We start from the raw sequence: 15,799 nt of genomic DNA on the forward strand, positions 1-15,799 counted from the left end.
TCGAGGAAAAAAATGGCAATGTTCTAAGAGCAGTTGCAAGTATTCCTAGGAATTTTATAGTTCCATAGCTCTATAGCGAAAAGCAAGTAGAAAAGTATGCTAGGACAGTTCGAAGCATTCATGGCATGCTTTGGACCAAATAGGAAAAGAATGCCTACTCGTATTCTAATCATTCTTTCTTTGAATCTGATTTTTCTGCTCCCTCGTCTTCAAAGCCCAAATTACTCATGTCATCTTGCCCGAAAAGACCTGCGTCCATGCGACATTGGAGATACTTTTTGGCAAGCGGTCGACATTCCTGTTGTCGACTTCGATTCGTTTTAATGCATTCCAAATACTCTTTCATGACAATTGTGCATTCGCCTATATTTGAGAAACATATTAGTCTAAAAGTAAGAAATTCTTCCCATCCATACCGAAATGATCTAATGGAAAACTGCCTCTCTCAGGAGGTTCCTTGCTTGTCATAGGCATCGATCCACCAGCTAAAATGCATATTTAATAAACTGTTCTTTTACGGTAACTAATAAACTAATAAAGAAGGAATGAACGAAGTACCGTAAGCTCATCTTTTCGAAACCGTCATTAATGATCAAATGGATAAACACCCAGCATCTATAGTATCCATAGTACAAGGGAAGAAAGCTCAATAATCCATATCAAATTACTTTTAAAAGCCTAATCTCTTGTAGATTGAAAAATATTCTCATTTCTTCAAGTTCCTTCAATGTTGCTTGGGCCCAAATGATCTGCAAGCAATTGACACGAGCTTTCAGCGATTCAAAAAATCAGTCTTTCCATAAAAAGGGTCGTAACTTTCATAAACGTGTTTCTCTCCTGGCAAACAGCTTTCGTCCGTCTTCTTTCTTACTTACCTGCTCCAAAAGACATCTTGTAAACGAATCCTTTATCTTTTTTAATGAATAAGTTTAAAAACCAATTAGAAAAAAAAAGGATATAACTATAGTCCTTAATCCCTTCAGAAATTATTTTTCGTAGTTGCGTTCTGTACTTTCAATTTATGAATTCTCAAGTGCCACAATTCATTTCTCATTTTTCTCTCGACCCATACGTTACACTTTCTTTTTTGTTTTATTTCTAATAAAAGAACAAATTTTTTTTTAATGCTTTACAAACATTACCTTTGTCCTGTGAAGACCTCTATTCCAAATTTACTTGACTATACAATTCTTTGGTCATTTCACTAGTTGATAAGTAAGGATACATATTGTACAAGTCACCCCAATATAAGGTTCGAAAATTTAAAATATAATATTATTCTACAAAGAGAGCTTCCAACTAAATATCCAAGTACAGTTAGAAACGAAGCATCTTGCTTTTATTACCAATACCTCATTTCAAACTCTAAATCTACACACCAACACCTAACACCTTGAGCCTGTAATCTTATGCTTGCTTTGCATCGTCAGCAGGCTTCTCTTGTGAAGACTCAAGGACGGGGGCTGCAGGGGACTGCGTCTGTTCGGCCTCAGGTTGTTTGTCTGTATTATCCTTCTTAGCACTCTTCTTTTTGTCCTTTTTGTCTTTCTTAGCCTTCTTCGCGTCCTTTGGATCGGGATAAGCCAACTTTACAACTCCCTCCATATCGGGATAGGACTTCAATTCAGCCTGAACCGAGGCAAGCAAAGCATTGATGGATGCTTGTAATCCATCCTTCAAATCTTGAGGAGCTAGGGTATTTGCTACATAGGCTTTCTCCAAGTCCTCATAACTGGCAAAGATAATCTTTCCACCATACTTTTCAGGACGGTCAATGACAAATTCCTTTTCACCGCGCATCTTCATAGCAGGAAAAGAAACATGCTTCAAAAATGCAAGACAGCCATTTTCTTCCACAACGCCAGGCTCACAAAAAGCACTACGAATCTTTTTCTTTACGACATTAGGTTCGTCCAACAAGTCAATTTTAGCATTAGCACCTGCAGAAGCAGACATTTTACCGCCTGCCAAACTGGGCACCATAGGGTTCATAAGATGTGAGCGCTTCTTGTAACCCACCATAGGAAGAAGCTTTTCAGCCAAGATAAAAATTTTACGTTGATCAACACCGCCAAATTGAACATCAACGTTCAAGTATTGTTCATCAAGAGCTTGCATACCAGGGTACATCAAACTAGAAAGTAAAGGACTGGCCACTTGCTTAACGACTTCAGCACCCGCACGCATAGCGTCGTGTTCTGTAGTAACAGCACAAGCACGGAAGTTATCCAAAGCATAGTCTTCCTTCAATTGATAACTAGATCCAACAACAAATTGTAATTTTTCAATGGGAACATTCAATGACTTTAAGATTGCCTTCATCACTAACTCGTAGTAGCGCACGCGATGTTGAACAAGCTCCATTGGTGCTTTCATATTATCCAAAAATGCATGAACATCAGCCAAAAGCACTTTTACATGAACACCAGCCTGTAAAAAGTCGGCAAGCTTCATCAAAGGTACGAAATAACCACAATGAGGACGACCAGTGGGAGCAGTACCGAAATATAGTTCAAGATCGCGTTCCTTCAAAATTTCGCGGATAGCATCTCCACCAAGAACCTCTTGTAAATTTCGAGTAATTAACTCGTACTTTTCATCAACGGAAAGAGCCATTTTCAGCTGGAATCCCTATTCTATCAAGATGCAACGACACAAGATGTTGGTTGAGGCCCTACAATATACTGCCCTCCTTTTCTGCGTCTTTTTTAACGCGCGATTACCAAAGATAGATTGTCAACCCTATCTGGATTAACAAATCGCAACGATACTCGTTAAATACAATTCAAAACAGGAAAACATAAAATTCCAGTAATTAAGATCGCTTAACGACAAGAGAGTCTTCCTGTCCGTCTATATCGTATGGCATAGTTTAATCCTTAGTTTATGTTTACGGGAATGAAACGTTTCGGTAGATGCACAGAATTACACCGATCTTCAATACTCTTCACAAAGTTTTGGAGGTCTAAATGCCTTGTTAAAGATCGCCTAGGTGCGACGCTAATGCAATGCTTGGCATCTAATTTCATATCTAAAGGACATTGGGCGTAACATCCTTGAGAAAGTGTTATCCTTACTGAAAACTCTTTGTTTCCAGAAGGATTTGTACGTTCAAACAACTCAAAGCAGATCTGTGTAAGGTAGTCCAATTCAGGAATCTGATTTCGGGGCATCTTCATAGGTAACCCGGACTCAAGAATGCAATTTAACAATGTATAAATATGCGACTCTTTCGTAAAGTACATCCTCGTTGACGCGTGATCAGAATCTCTGGCTAATTTAATATCATCCAAAATTTGTCGTAGAAGGGGTACACTTGTCAATAAACCAATTTCAAGCTTTTCTTCTTGTTCTATACCATACTCCTGAGGAGAAACAAAATCGAACAGAACTTTAGCAAGATCATACAATTCATATAACTTCTCTAGTGGTCGTTCCGTCTTTCTTGCGGATTTGCTCATGTTTGAAATCCCGTTATTGCCGGAATCATTTAAAGAACTAAAAGAATCTCTAGTTGTTAAACCAGGATCCTGAGGGAGCCTTAAATATTGATATGGAGTAAAAATTCTTTCCAAAAACTGACGATTGTGCAATGCATCATATTTAAGGGTATCATAAAGTTCAGATACCTTAGAAGGGTCAGCTTTCTCAGAATCACAAAACTCATTAAAAAGCTTTTCCCATCGCTCCCTAAACAAAGCAGGGTTTTCACTGCAGCACCAGCGAGATTGTACTTGCTCAACTCCAGGTCCTAGTATGATAAAATTCTCGCGTAGAATGACCCGATGATACTTCATCAATTGAACTACCTGCTGCATAACTTCACAAGGTTTGGGCATGTTTTCTGGCCATGTAAATTCTTTTCTTGCTGTATCACTAACTCTCAATAGAGACTTCAAGTGTTTCTTAACCTTATCCATTGTATCTTTAGCAGCATTTGAGTCATCCAAAAGATCTTTTCTAACCTTAAGCAAGTTATTTGCTATCGTTTCTTGCTCTAAAAAGGCCATTGCAAAAATTTCAGCAGAAGTTGAAACACGTCGTTCAGATGAGGTAAAAATTTCAACATCTTTTAGACAATCACGATTCATTATATACAAATCTTTACGGAATTGCTCACCTAGATCCTTGGATTGGTATCGTGCTGAGTGAGTAAATTCACCACCCCATTTGATGATAAGCTGTAGCTTTGTAAGCTTTCCTTCTGAGGAGTACGCTGGTTTGAGTTGAACTTTAGTACCAGGCAAATTTTTCTTGGTGTCCAAAGCAAGTCTAAGCTGCTTAAGTTTGCTCAAATCTTCGCATTTCAACTCTGATGCTATGTTTGTAGCGGCCAAAACGCTATTCAACTGCTCATGGCGCAATATAACTTCTTCGGTGTGACCTTGAAGCAATTTAGCAAAAGGCTCAGAACTGAATGAAAATTTAAACTTTTGTTTTGGAGTACGGTCAGCATGACGAAGTACTACAACCAGACTTTTCAGTCTCCAAGCTTCACTTTCCCTGGGAGGGGGATTGAGCACTTCTTGAACGGAGGGAACACGGTTCCTTCTATGGCGTTCAGCAACATGAAACATTTGTTTTAAAATACGAGCGGCGTTGTCATAATAATCGTTGTTATCTTTTACAAATGACCAGCCATTTACATCAATCACATAGGATCTCCCCGACACCCTTAGTAGGTCGAAACCGCAAACAGGCTGTTCGAAAGCGATCGATATCTTTGAAGCCATTGTTTTTTCCCCCTCAGACAGATTGGTAATAAAACGAATTTCTTTCCCGTGAGGATTACGTCTCACAATGCCATCGACGACGGGTGATTTCCTTGTTTCAGCATGCCTATAATGCGAACCTACTGTGTATATTTTAACATCCTCTGCATTGTCGACATTCATGAATTGTTCATATATATATGATCCGTCCGTGCGAGGAAAGCAAAGATCGGGATCATAATCAGAAGACTTGTTTGCAATTTTACGAAATAGTTTCCGGCCACCACCACCGGCAGATTTGGGAAAATAGATATAGATGTTGTGGTCTTCACCATAGGTAGGTTTTTCCACAAAAGGTTTTTTCAGTATTTCGCCGTCGACACAAAGTGTATCCTCATCCAGCATTTCCAACTTTGGTAAGGGTTCCTTTTTCAAATTAAAACCAAACTTTCGTTTCAATTTCTCGGCCAAGACCTTATGTAACCTTGGACCACCATCTCGGTTGCAAATCAATCTTGGAGGAGTGGAAACGTTGATAGAGTCTAATATTTTCAAAACTAGACGGCGATCCCATAGCAATTCTTGAAATATAACATCGTTCACGCAGAACGGTTTTCTTAAATCAACGTATCGTTCTGCTTTTTCGAGAGGAAATCCATTGGAATAGAAACAAATTAAATAATCACAAGCAGGCCAATTCTCTACCTCTTCGTCCAAAATCATGTTGTCACCGAAAACAATAGCTTCAAACTCGCCTTCGGCGATAATTCGATTTAAAATATTACGACATGGTTTCGATCGTGCCTTTGCATCCATAGCACATACACCTACCACATTATGCTTTATAGGAGGCTGAGAAGTTCCTGAAGAGACTGGCGATGTTGTTCTAGTAGATGGTTCTGTCTCAGAAGCAGCAGAAGGCGCTCCTTTTTGAGACATTCCTTGGAGTAATAATGTCTTTTTTTTAAAAAAGTAGAAAAACCCCCTTCAAATACGCAAATGCTGAGTTTTGAGTATTCTTAAAGTACTCGTTCTTGTTTCGTACTATATTGCATGGTTCCGCTGGATCATCTAATGTTACCTTATGGTATAGACAACTTCCATCAGACATTCCTCTTTCCCCAAAGAAGTGTGGACCTTTGTAGACAACAATTGACCTTTTCATATTCTTTCCTTCGTATTAGCTTACATGCCTGAATCCTTTCATCCTGAAAATTGGCCCAGTATACCAATGATTTTCAACTACGAAGATTTCAACTTTTCCTTATAGCAGAATTATTTCTCTTTATAAAACTAACTTCTATTGAACTTGTAGGAAGAATTCTTCAAAGGAATCTTTTCCTTTTTATATTGTTGTAAATAATAGGATTCTTTAGTTCATGGATGAATCGCTATGCTGCGTAATTTAGTTTACGCATTTACAGTAGCTATCCGTACCAAGAATAACGTTACACGAGCTCTCGCGCAAAAGGAAGAAAGTGGAGGTTTTCATTCCTCCTGCCTTTGACAAATCCATTGATTTGCACTTGACCGTAAAAGCACCTAATTGACGGCTTTCGGTGCAGAAACAAGGCATATCTGAGATTTAAAATGCCGTTTACTGAGAAGAAGAGAAAAACTCAAGATATTAACGTGAAACCATTGAGGAAATCGAGGATTTTTGCGCGTATGTACTTTATGTGCAGGAAGCAAGATATATGGCTAACAAATATTTAGCTTTTCGATCCATTGGCTATGTTTCAAACCACATACCTTTTGACATTGAAGTTCGTGGTACTCACTTTCTAGTTTCAACATGCGTTGGAAATTCTTTTCAAACTTACGATTGTGAACGACTCAATCTTTTGTTTGTCGGTAAACAGCTGGAACGAGAGATTTCTTGTCTAAAATCATACAAGGATTTTATGCTGGCTGGGTCTGGCTCTAAGCTTTTTGCTTATAAGCGAGGCAAAATTGTCTGGGAAATAGATTTGGAATCGTCAGCTGGTGAGATTGTGCAATTGGATGCTTTTGGTGAATGGATCATTGCGACTAGCAGTACACGCCATGTTCATGTTTGGAAACATGTTTCCAAATACGAACTGCCAGAGTTACATACGGTTTTTCAACCTACGGCCAATGCGGACGTAACTGCAATGATTCATCCTAGCACGTACTTGAATAAAGTTCTATTTGGATTTTCTGATGGCTCCTTCCAATTATGGAATATGAAAACGACAAAGTGTGTTTACAAATTCAATGATTTGGCTGGCAATGCCATTACCTCTCTTGCTCAGGCTCCTGTAGTTGACGTCCTTGCCATCGGTACTGCAAGTGGTCAAATTTTGCTGTATAATATAAGAAATGCCACCATTATAATGGAATTTCGTCAAAGTGGCCGTGTCCTCTCCTCTTCCTTCCGAACGGACGGTGTACCGGTTTTGGCGACATCGAATCATCAGGGAGACATTTCCTTCTTCGATTTATCAAAACGTCGTGTCCAAAATGTTGTCTATGGAGCTCATCATGGTTCTATTCCCAAACTTCAATTCTTAAATGGTCAGCCTTTGTTGGTTACTGCCGGTCCTGACAACTCTCTCAAGGAATGGATCTTTGACTCCATGGATGGTGCTCCCAGAGTCTTGCGTCTCCGCAATGGCCATTATGAGCCTCCCTCTTACATCCAATTTTATGGCCAAAGCGTCCATTTCCTCCTTTCCGCTGCCACTGATAATACGCTACGTGCTATCAGCCTTTTCCAAGATAATCAAACCGTTGAGCTATCCCAGGGCTCCGTTACCTCGAAAGCGAAAAAATTGAATGTTCGTCCGGATGAATTAAAGCTTCCCGAAATAATTTCCATGTCTTCTTCTAATACCCGCGAAAAATACTGGGATAACATCCTTACTGCTCATAAGAATCATAATGCTGCTCGTACCTGGAGCTGGAAAAACAAGACTTTAGGTCAGCATGTTCTACCAACGACGGATGGTACCCCTGTTCGCGCCGTTTGTGTTAGTTGCTGTGGTAATTTCGGTATGGTGGGTAGTTCCAAGGGCCTTGTAAACGTTTATAACATGCAAAGTGGTATTTTGAGAAAATCTTTTGGTCACGAACAGCAGAGCGGCAAGCCTGTAACATCTATTATGGTTGACAACGTCAATCGAGTTTTGGTTGCATCCTCTTTGGATGGTAATTTGCGTTTCTGGGATTTCAATAAAGGGTCTCTGATCAATACTATTGATATGGGCAGTTCTATCACGAATGCTATTTACCATCATGCGTCCGATCTCATAGCTGTTATCTGCGATGACTTTGGCATTCGCATCGTCGATGTTCAAACAAAAAAAATCGTTCGTGAATTATGGGGCCACTCGAATCGTTTGACTGACGTCGATTTCTCCAACGATGGACGCTGGTTAGTTACAGCATCTTTAGATGGAACTATTCGTACTTGGGACTTGCCAACAGGCCACTTGATTGATGCAATTACTACCGGTAGTGTATGTACTGGCTTGTCTTTTGGACCTACCGGTGATTATTTGGCAACGTCTCACGTTGATCAGATTGGAATCAGTTTATGGACCAATCTTTCAATGTTTAAGCATGTGTCTACGAAATCGCTACGATTGGATGATATCACTGAGGTTTCTCTTCCATCAATTTCCGGCGAGAAGGGAACGTCGCTGGTACAAGCTGCCTTGAATGCTGAAGAAGATGAGGAAGAGGATGATGATATTTTATACACCACAGCTGATCAAATTGACGGTCAGTTACAGACTCTCAGTAAACTTCCTCGAACACAATGGCAGACTCTTGTGAGCATGGAGTTGATTAAAGCTCGTAATGCTCCTAAAGAGGCACCTAAGGCACCTGAGAAGGCGCCGTTCTTTTTGCCGTCTCTGAAAGAACAATCAGAGGGGCTTGTTTCAAAGCTTGATGAAACAAATAATGACGAGCGAAACCGACCAAAATTGGCTTCCTCAATGCAAACCGTTACAACCAGATTTTCCGAACTCTTGCATGCTGCAGATGGTAAGTTTAAGAATTTGTGTGAGAGTTAATGGTAGATGTATTAACAAATTTTAGATGATGTATTCTTTGAATATTTAAAGACTCTGCCACCAGCTAAGACCGATTTAGAAATCCGCTCTCTGGAGGCATACCCACCTTACGAAGAATTCATTTTATTTATCAATAGCATGACTTCCCGGTTAGCAAGCCGTCGGGACTTTGAGCTGGTACAGGCTTATATGGCAGTTTTCATTAAAGCACATGAAGATGTTTTGTTGTCTTCAGATGCTTTGGAAGAAAAAGAAAACGTTTTGAATGCATTGAAAACTTGGGATGCTGTGCAAAAGGAAGAAAACAATCGATTGCTAGATTTGGTTCATTATTGCTCTGGTGTCTTGAGTTTTATGCGGACTTAGAATACTATGAATTGAGTATAAGGGAAAAAGGGATTTTCAAAAAAAAAAGAATAGTTGTGTGTATGCACTAATTGTTTCATAAGCTTATTATTTTTGGGGTTAAATAGAATACAGGTTTCTTACTACATTTAAACATGAAGTATATAGAAAACTTTAGAATGCTATTTTAGTATATATTTGGTGAACCGACATAGTACATAGCGGTATCGAATTCGCGTAGTTTGTACAATTTTGAACAATACAAATGTTATAATAATTGCTTATAGCAATAACTGCTCCCGTGGCCTAATGGCTAGGGCATTTGACTTCTAATCAAGGGACTGCGGGTTCGAGTCCCGCCGGGAGCTTTTTTAGTTTAGATCTTTTTTGGACGGGATTTAAAGAAACCCAAAAACAAGAAATTTTTATTTTTCGTGAAGAGCAAATTAAAGAACTCACCGGAAGGTTGCTTGAACGATCAATAAACTTACTTCTTAAACTCTGACCGTAACTGAGAAAAGAGACAATTTGTACGAATACAGAATGCGCCGAATCAATTAAAACCTTATACATTTCCTAATTTTTATAAAAATTTCAACTGAACTGCTCTAAACCCGAAAATACTATACAATATCTGATTTCTTTTTTTGAAATAAGGGCGATCCCAAAAAAGTAAACATTAGTTTTGCGTCCTCTATAAAAAGGATTGCGCAGAAACGGTGATCAAGCGAAATCAACAACTCAGAACGGTGAACGCAAACTATAAACATAAAAGAATGTCCAAGTATTGCAAACATTAAAACCAATTTTAATGTTTCATAGAGCTGTAATCTCTAAGAATATTAAGATGGGTATTTGTAACCTTTCCACGTCTGGTTTTAGGTTTCTTTTGTTTTTGAGCAGTAGATGCTGCTGGTTTTTTGATGGTTGAGGGATCTACGCTTGTCGGCTTCAAGCCATACTTTCCAAGTTCAGATGCCAAATCCAAGGTGGGAGGAATGGGGATTTCATGCCAGACAGTTTGGAATTCCTTGTCGATAACGCAATTGCTACTTTTGTCGTTTCTCCATACCATTCTGGGAATTCCATCTTTCCGAGTTCTCAGCAGTAGAACTTCCCCTTGTTTTTCAAGTTCTTCTAATTCAGCTACAACATTTGGCCAGCCGTCCCTAAGCTCCTTGATACTCATTCCTGTATGTGTCTTTTGAGAATCCAAATAAGCCAAGAGCCCAGGAGCAGAGCGAATATTATGTAAAGGTTTAAAGGCAAAAGTTTCTGTTCGTTCATCATAATAAATACGTTCATTTTTTTTCAAGAGCTTTAATAACATAGGTGTCAATGGCGTCGAAAGATATGAAGCAATCTCTTCTGCGGTTTTAGGGTCATTTCTCTCCTTCAAATATTCGACGGCATAATGAAGTTGAGATAAGTAATGGGTTCCGACTCCTGAATCGGCTGGTTGAGAGTACACTGATTGACCTAGTTAATAAGAATTCAAATGCAATGAACATGTTTATCGTCCAACATTAAACATACCCAAGTTCGCCTTGGAACGACGTTTCTTCAGCGTCAATCCTGGGCTTGATACGGCTGAAGTAGGTTCATTTGGAGTATTAGAGCGGACACTGGCTGTCGGTGATGTTGATGTATGGACTTGTGGTTTGGCATAGACAGGCTGGTTGGCGACTTTTTTTTTAAAGGATGATAATTGTTCACTTAAAGAACTCATAACAGCCTACTAACAAATAGAAAGGTTGATCTCAAACGTTTCGAGTCCACCAAATTTCGTGATAAACCACCACCAAAGAATAGTCTACTAATAATTTCGTTTAAACACAAAAATGAAGGAAATATTCCTCGAGATTTGATTCAGTCTATTTTTCGTTCTCCAAAGGTGGTGCAAGTTTAGAGATATGGCGAATGGCAAGTTTCATTGAACCATTCCACCATTAATATGCAAAATGCTTCGTTTACCATTTCTCAGACGCTTAAAATGGTAAGCATATTTTAGAAAATCAATACTGATGTTTTAGGAACGAATATGTATCTCTCTTTCTGGGGTTTTTATTTGTTATGTTTGAGAAATTGCTTTCGGGTGTTGTGTTTGCAATTCACTTCACACTTGGGTCTGTATGGAAGAAATTTTATAGAGAATGGACAAAACGATATCCGGAAAAGCCTGCGACCCCGTTTGTTGAACGAGCTCGGGCCATTCACGATGCAGATGATATTCGTCAGATGTGCAGTATTTCTGGATACAACGTTGAGGAACACCTTGTAAGGACTCAAGATGATTACATTCTTTGTATTCATAGAATATCAAAGGACAGTCCTGGAAAAATAGGCATGTCAATTCCTAAAAGGCTACCCGTCGTATACTGCCATCATGGACTATTGATGAATTCCGAAGTGTGGGCTTGTAACATTGATCCGGACAACTGTTTAATATATCAACTTGTTAATGAAGGATATGACGTTTGGGTATGTTTCTCTGCTGTGCTTTTGACGGTTGGACTTGAAGGCTCAGTTGTGTTTTATACCATCCGTATTGTTCTGACAGATTCTTTTATAGCTTGGGAATAACAGGGGAAATAAGTACAGTCGGCAGCATCTCCGGTTTGACTCTACAGATCTCGACTTTTGGAATTTTAGCATTGATGACTTTGCTCACTACGACATTCCCGACACTATTGATTACATTTTGAATACTTCTGAGCAAAAGCAGCTAACTTATATTGGATTTTCTCAAGGAAGCGCACAAGCATTTGCCGCACTAAGTGTTCAGCCTCTGTTAAATGAAAAAGTGAATTGTTTCATAGCGTTGGCACCCGCAATGAGTCCCAATGGATTGCACAATCAGATTGTTGATGCCTTTGTAAAGGCACGACCCTCTATTTTATTTTTCCTCTTTGGTCGGAAGTCCATCCTACCGTCGGCTGGCTTTTGGCAAAGCATACTACGTGAGTAAAAATAAAAAAAAGGCAAAATTTTTGAGGAAGATTATGATTTCTAACACTTTACAGCAAGCGCACTTTTTAATCGTGTATTGTCTTTCTGTCTTCTACAGTTGTTTAACTGGAGCTGTGCTGCTATATCACCGTTGCAGCGACATGCGTCATTTGCTCATTTGTATTCGTATACAAGCGTAAAGTGCCTTGTCCATTGGTTTCAAATCATGCGCTGTGCAGAGTTTCGAATGTACGACAATGATCAGATTGCCCATGACTACTTTTCCAAGCATTATAGAGCTGCCCGATTTCCGACGAAGAATATCCGTACTCCCATTCTGTTGTTTTGGGGCGATTCAGATTCCTTGGTAGATATCCAATCCATGCTGAACTCTCTACCTCCAATGGCTGAGCAGATTAGGGTAAGATTGCTGACATTCGAGATTGCTGACATTCTCAATAGATCCTGGGGTATGAGCATTTGGATATGATATGGGCAGATACGACTCATATGTATGTAAATCCTCTAGTATTGGAGCGGCTTGGTGTGATTTATGCTGGCTCGCGCTCAAAAGAAAGTGCTAAAGAAAAGGCTACCGAATTTCAGAGCCTACGAACTCAAAAGCAGTACGAAGGAGACGAGGATTATGAAGAAGAGAAGGCCGAGGAAGACAAAAAGGTGGATACACGCTCAAAACGTGGTAAGAAAAGGCAGAAAAAATGGGGATGGAATTTGAATGAAGAGGATTCGAAAAAGACATACCAATCAAACGTAGACCCTACTATTTGACGAATTTCCCGGTTCCTTACTTAGTGTATTAATGGAAAACTCGTCATCGTCATGCCGAAGCATATATTATGCTTGTTAATATTTAATAATTGCTTTATCTGCTTATGTTTATGTTTATGTATACTTTAATTCTTACAAAAATGGTAATAAACAGAGTTTTATTTTCCTATATAAACCTGATCATTGCAAACTGTAAGTTCTCGTACACAACCCTTTTGCCGTAGAAAATCGAAAGGAAAGACTCTAGTAGAGTCTCTTGATTTTCAAACTAGACAATGAGTTGGAATCACTTTCAAGAACGCAATCGTCATTGGGCAGTTTCTATTGTGATTATTGCGAATTACTAGTTGTTTGAGTCGCTTTACACTGGTTGATGCATAAGAAGGAAACAAGAAACAAAAGCCAAATACTCTCGTATTCCCAAAGAATCCTTGAAGAAATTAAATTCTTTCCATATAACTGTTCCACTTCAATTTAGAAAGGAAACAAAAAAAAAAAAAAATAAAGACAGCAGATTCGAATTTTTATTTTGTTTATTTATTTTATCTTTATTTACATATTTACTTTTCCTCGGTAAACTTTAAGGCTCGCAAAATTAAGCTAAAACACATTGACCAACCTTTGTTTACATTTGTTTTCGTTGACGAAAATTTTCTTTCGCCGTCACAATTTTGCTGTTAATGTAACTTCTCACGACCTCCGCAACCAAACCCTACCCCGAATAACTAGAAAACAGTCACAAGACTTTTCTATATAAGGGAAGAAGAAACTTCCTAATTCACCATCATCAGTAGGATTTAACTTACTTTGTTATATAAGTAAAGTAAATTCAACCTGAATCCACAGTATGATGATTGGAGTCTTCGGACGAAGAAAATACATCCGTTCCGTTTTCAGTGATTATTGAGTAGCTATCCCGGTCGTTGATTGTTTTTCATCCTTCAAGGGTGGGATAGTTTCTCGTACATTTTTAGGTATAGAATTTTGTATTAGTTTGTGAGTCACGAATCACGAATAGTTGGGTTTGTCCGTAAATCGAATGAAAATTGAAAATTTATCAAAATACGAGTCGTCTGTAAAGTTTCCTGAGTCAGTTGACGAAGGGGATTGTAAAGAATATATTACCTCGAGAGGGACTTGTAAATCGAGTGTCGAGTTGTTTTCAATTGTAAAATAACTGGAGAAGTGTGGTTTATTCTTCTGTAGGTTAAGGTGAAGTCTCAGCTCGAAGTGATCAGTTTTTATAGTTGTTGAAAGGAATATACGAATTTGAACAAGTGTAGAAAGGGTACAACCATTCATTGTGATTGTATTGAGATATTTCATTTTACCAAAAACCATGTCCCAAGAAGAATCTGTGACGGCGGACATTCAAGTAGGTGATGATCACCGCCAAATTGAAAAAGAAGTTGAGTTAGAAAAAGTAATTCAGGAAGGTATGCTTTACGTATAATAGCAGTTTTCTTTGGTACATGTACTTTGCTTCATGGTTTAGCAACATTGGCTGACTTTTCTGTTTGACTAGAGTATAAACTTTGGAAACAAAATGTTCCTTTCCTTTACGATTTAGTTATTACTCATGCTTTGGAATGGCCGTCTCTGACGGTTCAATGGTTACCAGATAAACACACGTATGTAGTAAACCTTTCCCAAGACGAGCATGGAATGAATATGTCCTTTGCATGCAAATGAAACGACATTTTAAAAATGATGGGAGTCAAGGTTTTCGAGGTTTGTTTGAAACTGTCGTTGTCTTGTTCATCAGTTTCTGGCTCGTACACTGTGGAACTGTTTTCATCCTTTCTAACTACAAGCACCCTACTAACCTTGCGACTGTAGAGTTCCAGGCAAGGACTACTCGGTTCAACGACTACTCCTAGGAACCCATACTTCAGGGCATGATCAAAACTATTTACAAGTGGCTTCTGTCCAGTTGCCCAATTTCGACGAAGATACTGTCGATATCACACCTGCTAATGTCCGTAGAGCTCATCATGAAGGCTCTTACAACATCGAAGTTAGTCAAAAAATCTGTCACGATGGCGAAGTAAATCGTGCTCGCTATATGCCTCAAAATTCTGACATTGTTGCTACTATGGGCGTTGCCGGGAACGCCTACGTTTTCAACTTGAATGATCATGGTGCTTTACCGACAAACAATTCTTCCCCACAAGCTATCCTTCGTGGTCATACCTCCGAAGGGTATGGCCTTTGCTGGAACCCTAACCAGCCAGGTCGTTTGGCGACGGCCGCTGAAGACCAACTCATTTGTTTATGGGACATCAACACGTCCTCTTTTTCGGCTACCGAGTCAGTAGATTTGTCTCCTACCGCAAAATTCCACCGTCATTCTGATATTGTTAATGATGTCCAATATCATCCTCAACATGAAGCTCTTTTGGTTTCAGTGTCCGACGATTGCACTTTGCAAATACACGATACTAGATTGAATCCTAACGATCGTGCTCCTAAGGTTATTCATGCACATTCGAACGCCATTAATGCTGTAGCCATTAACCCTTTCAATGACTACTTACTAGCTACTGCCAGTGCTGATAAAACCGTTGCTCTCTGGGACCTTCGCAGTCCTCACCAGCGCCTTCATACATTAGAAGGACACGAAGACGATGTCTACGGCTTAGAGTGGTCCCCTCATGATGAACCAATTTTGGCCTCCAGTTCTACTGATCGCCGTGTTTGTATATGGGATCTGGCCAAAATTGGAGAAGAACAGTCCGCGGAGGATGCTGAGGATGGCGTTCCCGAATTGTTATTCATGCATGGTGGACACACAAACAGAATTTCAGAATTCAGCTGGTGCCCAAATGAACGATGGGTACTTGCGAGTATAGCCGACGATAACATTCTTCAGGTATGGAGTCCTTCCAGAGTTCTTTGGGGTCGTGATGATGTACAAATCTCATCTCGCGATTTAGAGTAATAACGAAAAAAGTGATCTAC

General features: G+C 39.3%; 7 protein-coding genes and 2 non-coding genes across 9 annotated transcripts; 5 read left to right on the forward strand and 4 right to left on the reverse strand.

Moving 5' to 3' along the window:
* Positions 1-169: 169 nt before the first annotated feature.
* cox19 (mitochondrial copper chaperone for cytochrome c oxidase Cox19) lies at positions 170-891 on the reverse strand (the record flags this gene model as incomplete). The annotated part of the gene is made up of 3 exons (XM_056183078.1): positions 170-363; positions 417-485; positions 876-891. 3 exons carry the CDS (start codon positions 889-891, stop codon positions 170-172), a joined length of 279 nt encoding a protein of 92 aa, XP_056039503.1.
* Positions 892-1,407: 516 nt separating this feature from the next.
* Positions 1,408-2,616, reverse strand: yrs1 (cytoplasmic tyrosine-tRNA ligase Yrs1; the record flags this gene model as incomplete). Its single annotated transcript, XM_056183079.1, has 1 exon — positions 1,408-2,616. One exon carries the CDS (start codon positions 2,614-2,616, stop codon positions 1,408-1,410), a length of 1,209 nt encoding a protein of 402 aa, XP_056039504.1.
* Positions 2,617-2,879: 263 nt separating this feature from the next.
* On the reverse strand, positions 2,880-5,651 carry asp1 (diphosphoinositol pentakisphosphate kinase/InsP8 pyrophosphatase; the record flags this gene model as incomplete). Its single annotated transcript, XM_056183080.1, has 1 exon — positions 2,880-5,651. The coding sequence occupies one exon, from the start codon at positions 5,649-5,651 to the stop codon at positions 2,880-2,882; it is 2,772 nt and encodes a 923-aa protein (XP_056039505.1).
* A 651-nt stretch (positions 5,652-6,302) lies between these two features.
* Positions 6,303-9,121, forward strand: utp21 (U3 snoRNP-associated protein Utp21; the record flags this gene model as incomplete). The annotated part of the gene is made up of 3 exons (XM_056183081.1): positions 6,303-6,378; positions 6,429-8,726; positions 8,781-9,121. 3 exons carry the CDS (start codon positions 6,303-6,305, stop codon positions 9,119-9,121), a joined length of 2,715 nt encoding a protein of 904 aa, XP_056039669.1.
* A 274-nt stretch (positions 9,122-9,395) lies between these two features.
* On the forward strand, positions 9,396-9,468 carry SOMG_20211. Its single transcript has one exon. It is a non-coding gene; the product is annotated as a tRNA-Arg (tRNA).
* A 440-nt stretch (positions 9,469-9,908) lies between these two features.
* tfa2 (transcription factor TFIIE beta subunit, TFIIEB, Tfa2) lies at positions 9,909-10,829 on the reverse strand (the record flags this gene model as incomplete). Its single annotated transcript, XM_056183082.1, has 2 exons — positions 9,909-10,570; positions 10,637-10,829. 2 exons carry the CDS (start codon positions 10,827-10,829, stop codon positions 9,909-9,911), a joined length of 855 nt encoding a protein of 284 aa, XP_056039102.1.
* Positions 10,830-11,061: 232 nt separating this feature from the next.
* On the forward strand, positions 11,062-12,838 carry SOMG_04296 (triglyceride lipase-cholesterol esterase; the record flags this gene model as incomplete). Its single annotated transcript, XM_056183083.1, has 5 exons — positions 11,062-11,096; positions 11,134-11,581; positions 11,673-12,060; positions 12,124-12,470; positions 12,512-12,838. The coding sequence occupies 5 exons, from the start codon at positions 11,062-11,064 to the stop codon at positions 12,836-12,838; spliced, it is 1,545 nt and encodes a 514-aa protein (XP_056039506.1).
* A 781-nt stretch (positions 12,839-13,619) lies between these two features.
* snR99 lies at positions 13,620-13,808 on the forward strand. The gene has a single exon (XR_008803708.1). It is a non-coding gene; the product is annotated as a box H/ACA small nucleolar RNA 12/snR99 (small nucleolar RNA).
* A 369-nt stretch (positions 13,809-14,177) lies between these two features.
* Positions 14,178-15,779, forward strand: mis16 (kinetochore protein Mis16; the record flags this gene model as incomplete). The annotated part of the gene is made up of 3 exons (XM_056183084.1): positions 14,178-14,274; positions 14,364-14,469; positions 14,678-15,779. The coding sequence occupies 3 exons, from the start codon at positions 14,178-14,180 to the stop codon at positions 15,777-15,779; spliced, it is 1,305 nt and encodes a 434-aa protein (XP_056039507.1).
* Positions 15,780-15,799: the final 20 nt, after the last annotated feature.

This window comes from Schizosaccharomyces osmophilus, chromosome 3 (assembly GCF_027921745.1).
Source record: "Schizosaccharomyces osmophilus chromosome 3, complete sequence".
NCBI lineage: Eukaryota > Fungi > Ascomycota > Schizosaccharomycetes > Schizosaccharomycetales > Schizosaccharomycetaceae > Schizosaccharomyces > Schizosaccharomyces osmophilus.